The following is a 12,327-nucleotide window of genomic DNA, read 5'->3' as shown; positions in this document are numbered from 1 at the left end:
ATAAGTTGCCTCACTACCCAATCCAAGCCAGGTGTGAGCACATAACTACATTCCCAGTGTCTCGGGAGACTGAAGTGGGAGAACCCGTTGTGCCCAGGGGTTTGGTATCGTAGTGAAACAGTCTCCAGAACAAAGCGGAACCAAAAACCCACCCGAAGGAAAAGCAAGGACTGGAGAGAAGTTGCCTGGCTACCTCATCATTATTTTTTTCCCTTGAAGTTTCTGTCACTGGGGATTTGTCTTTTAGAAAGGGTTACTATAACAGTAACTATAATGCACTATGAAGTTTGTGTTACAATTTTAATCATCTTGATTTCATTCTTTCTGTGTGTATGTGTTTGTGGTAATGGGACTTGAACTTAGCCTCCCACTCTCACTTGGCTTTTTTGGCTCAAGGCTAGTGCTCTACCATGTGAGCCATATCTTCACTTTTGGCTTTTTGGTGATTAATTGTAGGTAAGAGTTTCATGGACTTTTCTGCCTAAGCTTGTCTATGAATTGAAATCCTCAGATCTCAGCTTCCTGAATAGCTACGATTACAGGCATGAGCCAGCAGTACCCAGCTGATTTAATTTTTAATCCTATTGTGTTTGATTTTGAAAACACTTAGAGAATTATTCATTGGTTATCTGAAGTTCAGATTCAACTGGGTGTCTCGTAATTGATGTAGCCACTCTATCCCCAGTGCTTTGGAACTGATAGGACATGAGTATGCATGTAGACAGCATGACTGTGCAGCCAGAAGTGTTGCTCCGCCTTTCCAAAACATTTACAGTGCGTTTCTGACCTTTATATGCCACCACGTGGCATCTCTTGTCCATCTTCAAAGGGATCAGTTCCTACTTGACTCAGATGTCACTTTCTGAAACTATTTAATCTAAAATTGTAGACCTTGCCCCGACACGTTTCCCTCTTTCTCTGCTTTCACCTTCTTCTTTGGCACATTCTCCTGTTCAACATAAAATCTTTGCCTTCATTTGTCCTAGTTACTGTCTGCCACTAGACTATAGGTTCCCCACAGAGCACCCTTAAAACCCTCATTCACTGCTCTACCCTTCAGGAATGCCAGTAACAGCAGGAAACAAACAGAAAGGTATTTGTAGGGAAAATGGATGGTGTCCTAGAGGCTGAGGAGGAATCCCCAAAATCCCCAAATCAGAAAGAACCTTGAGAAGGCTTACCACCAAAATGGAACCTGGAGCATGGCACAGTAGACTATGTCTTAATATCAATACATAGTCACAGGGTAGATAACCGTTCAAGCCAGGGGTCAAAGTACATCTCCACAATCCAGTGGAACTTAACCCCCACCAGCAAATTTTCTAGAACTGAATGGTAGTTGACATGGGCGTCATTTGTTAAGATCCCAAGTATGAGTATGTGACTGATAAAGTGTGCAGTAATAAGATGGGGGCAAAAGATACAGGCTCAGTATCTACCAAGTCTGATTTGTATCTGGCTGTACCCCATGCTTCAGTTTCCTGATCTGTGAAATGGGGGCATTCAAAGGACTTATTTCATTAGCACTGCTGTGTGGTTAAATCAGGTGATCTGCCAGGCTTTGGCACGAAGGAAGCTGCTTCCACAGCCATCCAAACATGTGCCATTGAACCCCTCTCAGTGCCCTGCAAAGGACTGCACAGCTCTCACACTGGGCCATGGCCTTAACCCTGGGTCCTGCTCTTTATCACTGCTCCCTTTTCCATTTTATTTCCTAGCCTGAGGCTGGGCTTCTGTGTGCTGTCTTGTCTGCAGACAGAGGTAAAGCAAGCTTTATAAGTAGCTCTCAGTCGAGTGCCACTTCTTCCAATATGACAAGCACTATCAGCAAAACCGAGAAAAGCCTCTGCTCCTGCCTTAGACCTTCACAGCAACAGCTGTCTGCAATGTAACAGTGAAAGTGTGTGTGTGTGTGTGTGTGTGTGTGTGTGTGTGTGTGTGTGTTGGTGGAAGATGAAAATGCAAGCACTGGCAAAGCACTGGGGAAAGCAATGAGGCACATAAATATGATCAAATTTAAAGGGCTCCGTGGGATTTGGAAAATTAGCCTAAGTCCATAAGTCTAACTTATACTAACATAAAGCAATGATATTATAAAACATTTAGCAGCCTTTTTGGATCCTTCTGATTAATTTTTCCTTGAGCTATTTTCAATAACATCTTCTAAAACTATATGTTTTAGAACAAACAAATCTCATGTATATACACCTTGCATATTTAACTCATTCAGCAACATGACTAATGAGAATGGGGTATGAGATATGTGTGCGTGTATGCATGCATGAGTGTGTGTGTGTGTGTGTGTGTGTGTTGGTATAGGGGCTTGAATTCAGGGCTTGAGCTCAGTCTATTAGCTTTTTTTGTTAAAGGTTTTGCTCTGCCACTTAAGCAATAACTTAACTTCCCGCATCTTGGTGGTTAGTTGAAGATAAAACTGTTATGGACTCTCCTTCTGGGGCTGGCTTTGAACCTTGATCTTCAGATCTCAGCCTCCTGAGTAGCTAGGATTACAGACATGAGCCACTGATGCCCAGCTTGAGATAGGCATTTTTAAAACTTGAACAAAGTTACCCAGTATACAAAAGGAATGAAAGAAAGAAAATGTATGAGCCGTGAATCTCAGTCCTTTTCTCCTTTTTCTACAAAAATGGTGATATTACTTTGCACTAGGATTGCTAATGTCTCTTCTATGCTCTGTGTATTTCCTTGATAGCAAACACTAAGTCCCAGAAATAATGTTTTTATTCTTTAGAAATCAAGAAATGTTTATTAGAGTAGCAAGGACATGCCATCTTTTGTCAAAAGTTGCGCAAAGGTTAAAAACACTGATAATATCCAGTGTTGGAGATATAACAGAAAATGGATCCTTTTATACTTCTGTGGTTTGGAGCTGATTTCTGTTCCATTCAAAGGGAGAGATTGGGCTGGGAGTTGTTTGGCCTAGTGGTAGAGTGCTTGCCTAGCATGCACAAAGATGTGGGTTCCTTGGTACCACATACATAGAAAAAAGCTGGAAGTGATTCTGTGGCTCAAGTTGTAGAGCTCTAGCCTTGAGAAAGCCTAAGGACAGTGCTCAGGCCCTGAGTTCAAGCCCCAAGACTGGAAAAAAAGTGGGTGGCGGGGGAGAGATTGGTAAAATGAAAGCTTTAAAATAGAAAATTATATTCTTACCTTTAGACTCAATAACTACTGGAAAGATGGATACTAGAAAAGGAAGTTAATGAGAACTCAAAACTGCATGAACTGAGTATTTACAGATTCCTATTCATAGTGTAAAAATATGAAATAAGTGAATATTAGAAAGACATGGTTAACTAAATCACATATGATAATCACTCAGTGGAAGACTCTATAGACATACTATAGTGTTTATGTACACTTGTATAGACACTCAAGCCTAATGTGATAAAATACTCATAATTACAAATGGAAGGTTAAATTGACTATTCAGGTGTGTGTGTGTGTGTGTGTGTGTGTGTGTGTGTGTGTGTGTGTGTGTGTGTGTGTATACTAGTACTAGAGCTTGAACTTGGGTCTTGGGCAGTGTCCCTTAGCCTTTTCACTCAAGGTTAGCATGCTACCACTTGAATCCCCAGCTCTGCCACCATGCTTTCACTTTTTCCTGATGGCATCAGCTATGTATAGTTGTCTATTTTTACCTTATGGATCGCTAGTAGCCTAGATGTTTCAGAAAAATATTAAAATGTTTTCAGAAGAGCATAAGTTACCTGTTCAGTTGAAATATGTATGTTAACAAATCCTTTATTACAAACTTAAAAAGCTAGAATTTCTGGACTTTTCTTCTTGGTTTCATTTTTTCATTTTAAACTTTTCTTTAAGTAGTTATGCAAAGGAGTTGTCATTTAACAAAGCAGTTTATGAACACATTATATCTTGATCAGTGTCACCCTTTTACTTTCTACCACCACCATGACCCCCAGAAAGCATTTGTCAAAGCTTTCAACCTCCCAGGTTGTATTCCTGTTTCCATCCTTCTGAATGCTGTCTCCTCTTGTTTAACTGGCTCTTGCATTCTCTCTAAGACCTTCCTTGTCCTCCTCTGTCCACTCAGGTTTTCACTATACATTGAGCAGAAATACATTGAAAGTGTGCTTTCATTACAGTTTGATCTGTATGTCAATCACTGGAGGGGAGTTTGGCTCCCGAGGTCTCAGCTTTCCTAGTTTGTCTTTATCTTTCTCTAAAGAGCATTCACTATATGCCCTGGCCATCTGAATATACACTAAGTACTAATCAAAATACATGAGTGAAAGAACTGGCACAAAATGTTTTTTTCTCTTCTTTTTTCTCATTAAAACTTTTCTGAATTTAAAAATAGGCTGGGCATGGGTGGTTCACATCTGTTATCTTGGCTACTCAGGAGGCTAGATCCAACCTGGGCAGAAAAGTCTTTAAGACTTTTGTCTCCAGTGACTACCAAAATAGCTAGAAGAGGAGCTATGGTTAGAGGAAAAAAGGTCAGGAGGTAGCACCAGGCCCTGGACAAGTGCATGTACATGCACGCATGCACACACAAACTTACACACATATGTATATTCACAATTGTACTACATAAGACACAGGTATTCAAGGAAAAGAACACAGAGATAATCTCCATATCCAGCAGTAGTTAATGCCTTCATGTATATCTCCTCACATACATCTCCATGCCTATGAAATACATTTTAAAAATGAATAATTTAGCTGGGGTCATCCTCTAATCCTAGCTACTCATGAGGCTGAGGCAGGGCTCAAGTGATAGAGTACCAATCTTGAGGAAAAGAGAGAGAGAGAGACAGACAGACAGACAGACAGACAAGGCCACTGAGTTCAAGCCCCAGTTCTAACACACACACACACACACGCACACACACACACACACACACACACACACACACACAGAGGTTATTGTATTGTTGGGTGGCTGTGGCTCACTCCTATAATTGTAGCTACCCAGGAAGCTGAGACTGAGAGAACTGTGATTTGAAGTCAGCCTAGGAAATAAAGTTCAGTGGACTCTTATCTCCCAAATAACCAGCCAAAAGCAAAGTTGGAGATGTGGCTGAAAGGGTAGAGCACCAGCCTTGAATAACAACAACAATAAAAACTCCAAGTGAGCCTCCCCCAAGCCAAAAAAAAAAAATGAGAGAGAAAAGATATATGACTTGCTCACCTGCAACTCGCTTTCCTCCATGATTTTAGAATCCTACTATGTGCAAGTATTCTGATGTGACTGCTTCTTCCTGGAAGCAGGAAAGTGTAAACTTGAGAAGCTCCATGTCCAAAAGACATTGTTTATCTAAGCAGGAATAATTTGCTTAGTAAGGCTGATTAGCCTTTCTTCCAGGACTACCAAGCGAGAGATGAGTTTATAACAAGAAATCCTCCTAAATTTAGAGACACCAGGAAGCTAACAAAAATCAGCCTACAGTGAATTTAGCTGTAACCCGTCCTGTTTTGAAATTAAAATATGCTTTCAAGCATGAAGCACTAATGGATTTCTTGGTTTGTTTAGAAACCATGCCTGGGATGTATTACAACAACATGATCTTCAAAAGCTCACCTAAATTAAGAGCCACATCAGAACATGGTCAATTATACAGGACTCTAGACATTGATACACAGTGAGACCAAAGTAGGATATTCTTAGAAGGGGAATGTAGAAGTGTAACACCCATGTGCATCTGGTCATACAACATGGCATTTAACAAAATGAACTTCAGGACATGGAAACAAGAGGGTTTTTTTCCTTGTTTTGTTGCTGTTCTTGTTTTCTTTTTGTCTTGTTTGTTTATCTGTCTTGGGGAGATAAGAGAAGTACAGGTTGGAGGAACAAAGAGCGAACAAGGCAGCAGTGGTCCTCAAACACTGTGCTGAAAATAAACGATGGAACTTGTGAGTGCGGAGGGGAGGGAAAACCGGGAGAAAGAAGGTGAAGGGGAGGTATTGTCCAAGAGGAAATGTAGACATTATCTGCTTTATGGAAATGCAATCCGTCTGCATATCACCTTTATAATAATAAAAAAGTATTCATTGGAAATTGAAGATCACACAAAGAAGGTAACTTAAATGAAGCTTACAAATGAAGGTTCAGAAGATAAGTGGTGTGTGGCTTCCTCTTCCATCTAAACAAAAGTTACACATTTGATGAACCCAGAAATTACCAAACTTAATGGTTCAGCTATATCCTCACAGCTACTCTTCTTCCTCTGCCTTAACTGTACTGTATCACTTAGTCTCTAGGGTACATCAGCCAATGAAGAAAGGAACAAGTAGAGTCCAAATTGTTACCTGACTCTATAAAATCACACACTGGCGTTTTACTAGTCAAATATGACTCACTCCCCCCTTCCTCTCCCACTTTCCCCTCCCCTACAGCAAAGCAGCATTTCTCAATGAACTGACAAATTGAATTTGGGAACTAAGAAGCTGAAGCTTGTCTCAAAACCACAGTGAATTCACCTAGCGCTGCCAGCATGGCATGACAGAGCCAGCTGGCCTTGCAGCCTTTGTAGCAGAAGAAAGGAGACACTGGGTCCCCTCAGCAGCCAGTTCATTGGAAGCCAGCCTCCACTTGCCCCCCATCCAGTCACACTGGAGTCAAGGTTTAAGAGAATCAGATGGGAGTCTCCTTTGGGGGCTTTTTAGGGCAGATGCCCAGCAGAAGGGTTCTCAGTGGCCACCCAGAGTTTCTGTCTTCCCTAGAATACACAGCTCAAGCACTCGCTGCGGGAGAGCCACTGGAGGCAATCTCCTTGAGACTTCAGTTATGCTTCTTAGAAACTAGAGTTCTAGAAATGTACAATGGATGACGGGAGGGCAATCCCTCAATTATAAACCTTTGACAATGTTCAACATTCACAGCTTCTGACATTTAGCATGGGATTCCTCACAAGGCCAAGGACAGTGTCACTTTAAAAATATTTTCCAACATGCCTTGTAGAGTGGTTCATGCCTCTCATGAACCTCTTGGCTACTAAGAAAGTGAAGATAGAGAGGCTTGCGACTCCTTCTGAATCAATAGCTGGGTGTAGTGCCACAAACTTGTCATCACATCTTATAAAGCTAGGAGGGTGACAAAACAAAGTGAGAGAAACCCTATTCACAAAATCAAATCAGTGGATTAGGAGGCATAACTCAAGTGGTAGAGCACCTGCCTAGCAAGGCCCTGAATTCAAACTGTAGCATTACATAACTATGTATGTATCTATTTACAATATGTATTCATGTATGTATGTGCATGTTCGTATGTATGTACATATACACTACTTTTGTATGTACATATACAACATGCTTGAATTGTTATTGTTCTAAGAACAGATTTCCCATTTGTTCAAGCAGGATGCCCTAATCCCTTGTAGTCTCTTTCTCTCTTATTCTCTGTCTCTTTGTCTCTGTCTCTATCTCTGTCTTTCTCTTTCTTTCTCTTTTGGTGCAAATCTTAGGGCTTGAATCCAGCCTGGATGCTGTTCCTGAACTTTTTTTTTTTTACTAAAGGCTAACATTCTACCACTTGAACCAGGGCTCCAGTTCTGGAATTTTGGTGATTATTTGGAAATAAGACTCATGGGCTTTAGCCTGGCTTTGAACTGCGATCCTCAGATCAAAGCCTCCTGAGTTGCTAGGATTTCAGGCGTGCTCCTCTGCTTTCCCTTGCTCCTCTGGGTTTTTTTTTTGTAGACTATAAGATAGAGCTGAAGCTTTGACTAGAGTCAAGTTAAATGTTTTGACCCAAAGGGGAAAAAGCAGCATGCTGAGTGCCGTTGACACCCCAGATCTGTCTTTCAAGTGGGGCAGGACCTTGTGAGCACTAGCTTCCAGCACTTGAAAGACAGACCTGAATGGTGTCATTTGGTACAGTGGATGTCCTGGTCACCATTACTGTTTTGTCTAATAGCTTTATCAGCAATGGATAAACCTTGGCTGCATCTGTAAACCCCCTGATGTTTCCTTTCCCATATTCAGTGGGTCATAGGCTGCACTGCTTATGAAGCAAGTCATTAGTCTTTTTGTTTGCTTTTTCATTAAGAAAGGGTCATGGGGCCAGAAGTTTGTCCTAGTGATAAAGTGCTTGCCTAGCATACACAAAGATCCAGGTTCGATTCCTTGGTACCACATACATAGAAAAAACTGGAAGTGGTGCTGTGGCTCAAATGGCAGAGCTCTGGCCTTGAGAATGTCCAAGGAGAGTGCTTAGGCCTTGAATTAAAGCCCCAGGACTGGCAAAAAATATTTTTTTTTTACAAAAGAAAGTGTCTTATAGCCCAGGTTGGCCTCAAACATCAAACCTACACCTTCCTCCAGAGTGCTGGGATTACGGGCATGTGTCACCATATCCAGCTACTGTCTTGATCCTTAATTTCCTGATCTGCAAAAATAGCTGTGAAAGTCAATGGATAAACATGGATGTTGGCAAAATTATATAGGATAAGTCTGTAAGCATGTCTTATCTTGTGCTTGGTGCCTCATATGCATTCAATCACGGGCATCTAGTTATTATTGGGCTTTTTTTGTTGTTGGGTATGGAGCTTGAACTTGGCCTGGGTGCTGTCCCTGAGCTCTTCAGCTCAAGGCTACCATTATTGGGCTTTTTTTTGTCATTCGTAGTACTTGAACTCTGAGCCTGGGCATTGTCCCTGAGCTCTTCAGCTCAAGGCTACTACCCTACCCCTTGAGCCACAGTGCCACTTCCAGTTTTCTGGTGGTTAATTAGAGATAAGAGTCTCATGGAAGACTGGCTTTGAACCGTGATCCTCAGATCTCAGCCTCCTGAGTAACTAGGATTACAGGTGTGAGCCACCATGCCTGGCTAGTTACTTGGCTTTTTTAATGCATGTACGGTCAGTGTCATGTCCCTTGTAATGTCCACACATCTAATGAAATCACTGGAAAAGATTTGAAGCATGGCGCTGTTGGCTCATGCTTATAATCCTTGCCACTCAAGAGGTTGAGACAAACTAACTAGGGCAGGAAAGTCTGTAAGATTCTTATCTCCAATTTGTCACCAAAGAACCAGAAGTGGAGCTGTGGCTCAAAATGGTAGAGTGCTATCCTTGAGCAAAAAATAACAGCACAGGAAGAGTACCCAGGCCCTGAGTTCAAGCCCCATCATGGCTTGAACAACAACAACAAGAGCTGAAGCCCTTAGACTATTGAAGAAAAATGGCATGTATCATCTTGTAAAAAGCAAGATAGACTTTGTTGTGAAATAGACTGCTTTGTGTTAGCTGAGGGGTGCTTTAAGAACAAAGAGTTCCCTCAATACAGTACATGGGGGAAGGGCCAAATATTGAAACAGGGACTAGCAAACAAGTTCCATTCTTTTCCTTTCTTGGAATAGCATTGCATATATTATCAAGTTAATATCTCTGAAAACATTTCAGGAAAATCTACTCTGGTCAAACATTTTTTACTTGGTTTGTCTGTGGACATTACTTCTTACACATCCAATCTCTCTCCTTTGTAAAGCCAAATAACACAAATCAATGTCACAACAAAGCTGACTCACATTCTGGTGAAGGCTTGAATGAGGAGATAGTCAAACTGATGAGCCCATCAGCTTCTTGAGGGGAACTGGAAGAGGTTTACATTTTGTTGTTGTTGTTGGGGCAAGGAAGATAGAAGTTGAGGACTAAGTAGCAATTCAAGGACCAAACTCTCTTCCCTTGCTCACCAGGACTTCTAAAGCAGGGGCTTGCTCAGAGTAAACAAGAGTAAATTCAGGCATTGTAGATCTAAGGAGCAAAAGAATTGAGCCAGAAGAACCAGGATTCCTTAACTTCTAAGAGTCTCAGTTTCCTTTTCTATGTATCAGGACAATTAAAGTGCTTAGCTCAAATGGTTGTGAAACTCTCAAAAGATACCTGAGAGCAGTTTTTTTTTTTAAATGTTAAGGGAACTTTTACTGAATCATATAGCCTCCTCTTTTGTGTATCTATCTAAGTGGTCTCGTGTTTATTGAGCACTTTCTGTGGACCAGGCTGTGAATGAGGTGCTGATAGAATACAGAACCCAGCAGTCCTGACTTGACAGAACTTACATTCCATTGCAGAAAAAAAATACACTCAAAAATAACTGAGGGCCTGGAGTTTGGCCTAGTGGTAGAGTGCTTGCCTAGCATGCACGAAGGCCTGGGTTCAATCACTCGGTACCACATACATAGAAAAAAGCTGGAAATGGTGCTGAGGCTCAAGTGGTAGAGCTCTAGCCTTGAGAAAGTCCAAGGACAGTGTTCAGGCCCTGAGCTCAAAACCCAGGACTGGCAAAAAAAAATAATAATAACTGATTGTTTATGATAGTTTCTTCCAGTATTGATGTGCTATCGTGTGATGTGTGACATAGGGAATGTGTGTGTGTGTGTGTGTGTGTGTGTGTGTGTGTGTGTGTGTGTGTGTGCGCATGCTAGTACTGGGGCTTGAACTCTGAGCCTGAACATTGTCCTATAGCTTTTTTTCACTCAAGGCTGGTCCTTTAATTTTTTGGTAGTTAATTGGAGACAAGAGTCTCACAGCTGATTTTGAAATGCAATCTTCAGGTCTCAGACTTGTGAGTAGTTAGCATTAAAGGTGTGAGCCACCTGCACCCAGCTTAATGTGTTTTTTTTTTCCTAATGGGCATATTGCTCATAACCTACTATAGGCAGATACACCTCAAAGGTATTATTCACAAACAGTTCATATATATTGAAATGCATTGATCACTTTAAGTAAGGAATAGATTAGTACCATAAAATTGGAAGAAATTTTATGTATACAAATGACTTCACATTGTTCACGAGGAAACTAGAACCGTAGGCATACACACATATGTATGTGCTTGTATATATATGGTATTTTGCCACAGTCATATATCTTTGCATGCAGCATGCCTGTGTGTGTGGAATCAGGGAAATCGAGGCAGGGTCAAAACACAGATGTCCCTTCCTGGCATAATATTTCCTCTCTCTTGGGTCCATCTGAGAGGTGATGTTACAACAATGTTATTTTAATCGTATAATTCTCAAAGATTTGATTTGGTATGACTGATTCTTCCAGACTCTTTCCCATTAATATTTCATTTGATGTTGGTAGGTTTTCCTTTCAAGCTTCCTGGTATGATTCCTGTAGAATGTCCTGTTCCAGTACAGACACCATTTATGTATATAACAGGATTGCACAGAGTATTTCTGCAGCAAGTAGTCCTCTCAAACTCTATGTGCCTGGCATTTCCCAGGCTTAGGGATGGCTGCAGAGTCCATGTTTACTTCCTGAACAATGAATGAGTGAGGTGAATGCTTCTGTTGGGAAGCACAGCCTTACCACTGACTAGGTTCTCTTCGTAATAAAGTCTGCAGGAAACCTTGGTAAAGTCAGACAATGCTCCTACCCTGAAATCACTTACAGAGCTTTTAAAGGAAAGTTTCCTGGCCTTTCTCAAGCCTCTGTGAATCTCTCTAGTCTCTGTGAATCTGTTCTAGTCTGATGCAGTTCTTTGTGAGACTAGTCTGGGAAGCTGAAAGCACATGATTTGATTCCTCTTTGAAAGAAAACCATCTTCTCTAATTTGTGTTGTCATTTTCAAACCTTTTAAAATTATTATCTTTTTTTTAGGGATTCACAAACTCACAGTTCTCCAGTTGGCAGTGATATCTTTTCCGGACATGCAAGAAAGGTAACTGGACATCCTGATTCTGAAGTAACTATGTAGTTTTCTTTCAATTTCATTCAATCAAGTTCACGGGCCTGAAGCCTGTCTGTGATGGTTGGCCTGGCTATCTAAACCTGTAACTGCTAGTGATGTTTTGAAGTTTTTGAGACAAAAGCCCAGCCTGCTAAAGAACTTTGGTTCAGCAGAGTGACAGGGAGGTACAGTGAAGAGAGAATCAAAAGGCTGGAAATTTGCAGCTGAGAATAAATGCTAGCTACTCCCTGAGGTGATTTGTCTGAGTACTCTTCTCTGCAGATGGTGGAGCCTCTTTCTGAGAGAGGACTCGAGGTTCTCGGTAGCCCTTTGATATCCTGCTTGAATTCAGTATGTGAAATGGCCGCGTCTCTCTGTGACTTGGAGCCCACAGCAGGCTTTGAAGTCTGATCCAATTTTCGCTGCCTACTATTTGATGTTGAAAGGCTGAAATGAAGAAAATGTACAGTTTTTGCCAGTAACTCTGCCGAGCATATGTAAGATTAAAAAAAATCCTTTGGATGATATACATAGAAATGTTAAGTAGATTAATACCTTCCTATAAGTTTTCTTGCTTTTTTAAGGATAAAAATTAAGTAAAGGTTAAAAATCAGAACCTGGATGTTGATCTGATCTAGATTATAATTAATTTAAGAGAGGACTAGGTGG

At 41.1% G+C, this 12,327-nt stretch overlaps 1 protein-coding gene across 1 annotated transcript in view; it reads left to right on the top strand.

Annotated features, from left to right (window-relative positions):
* Window positions 1–12,327, top strand: part of Myo3b (myosin IIIB) — a 222,622-nt gene that overhangs the window by 108,451 nt on the left and 101,844 nt on the right. Inside the window, exon 20 of the mRNA XM_090343066.1 lies at window positions 11,589–11,649. Coding sequence (XP_090199192.1) covers window positions 11,589–11,649 — 61 coding nt within the window. The remainder of the gene's footprint in view (window positions 1–11,588; window positions 11,650–12,327) is intronic.

Source organism: Megascapheus bottae, chromosome 12 (assembly GCF_031878675.1).
Source record: "Megascapheus bottae isolate mThoBot1 chromosome 12, mThoBot2.hap1, whole genome shotgun sequence".
NCBI classification, from domain to species: Eukaryota; Metazoa; Chordata; class Mammalia; order Rodentia; family Geomyidae; genus Megascapheus; species Megascapheus bottae.
This window is presented reverse-complemented; position numbering and strand designations above follow the sequence as displayed.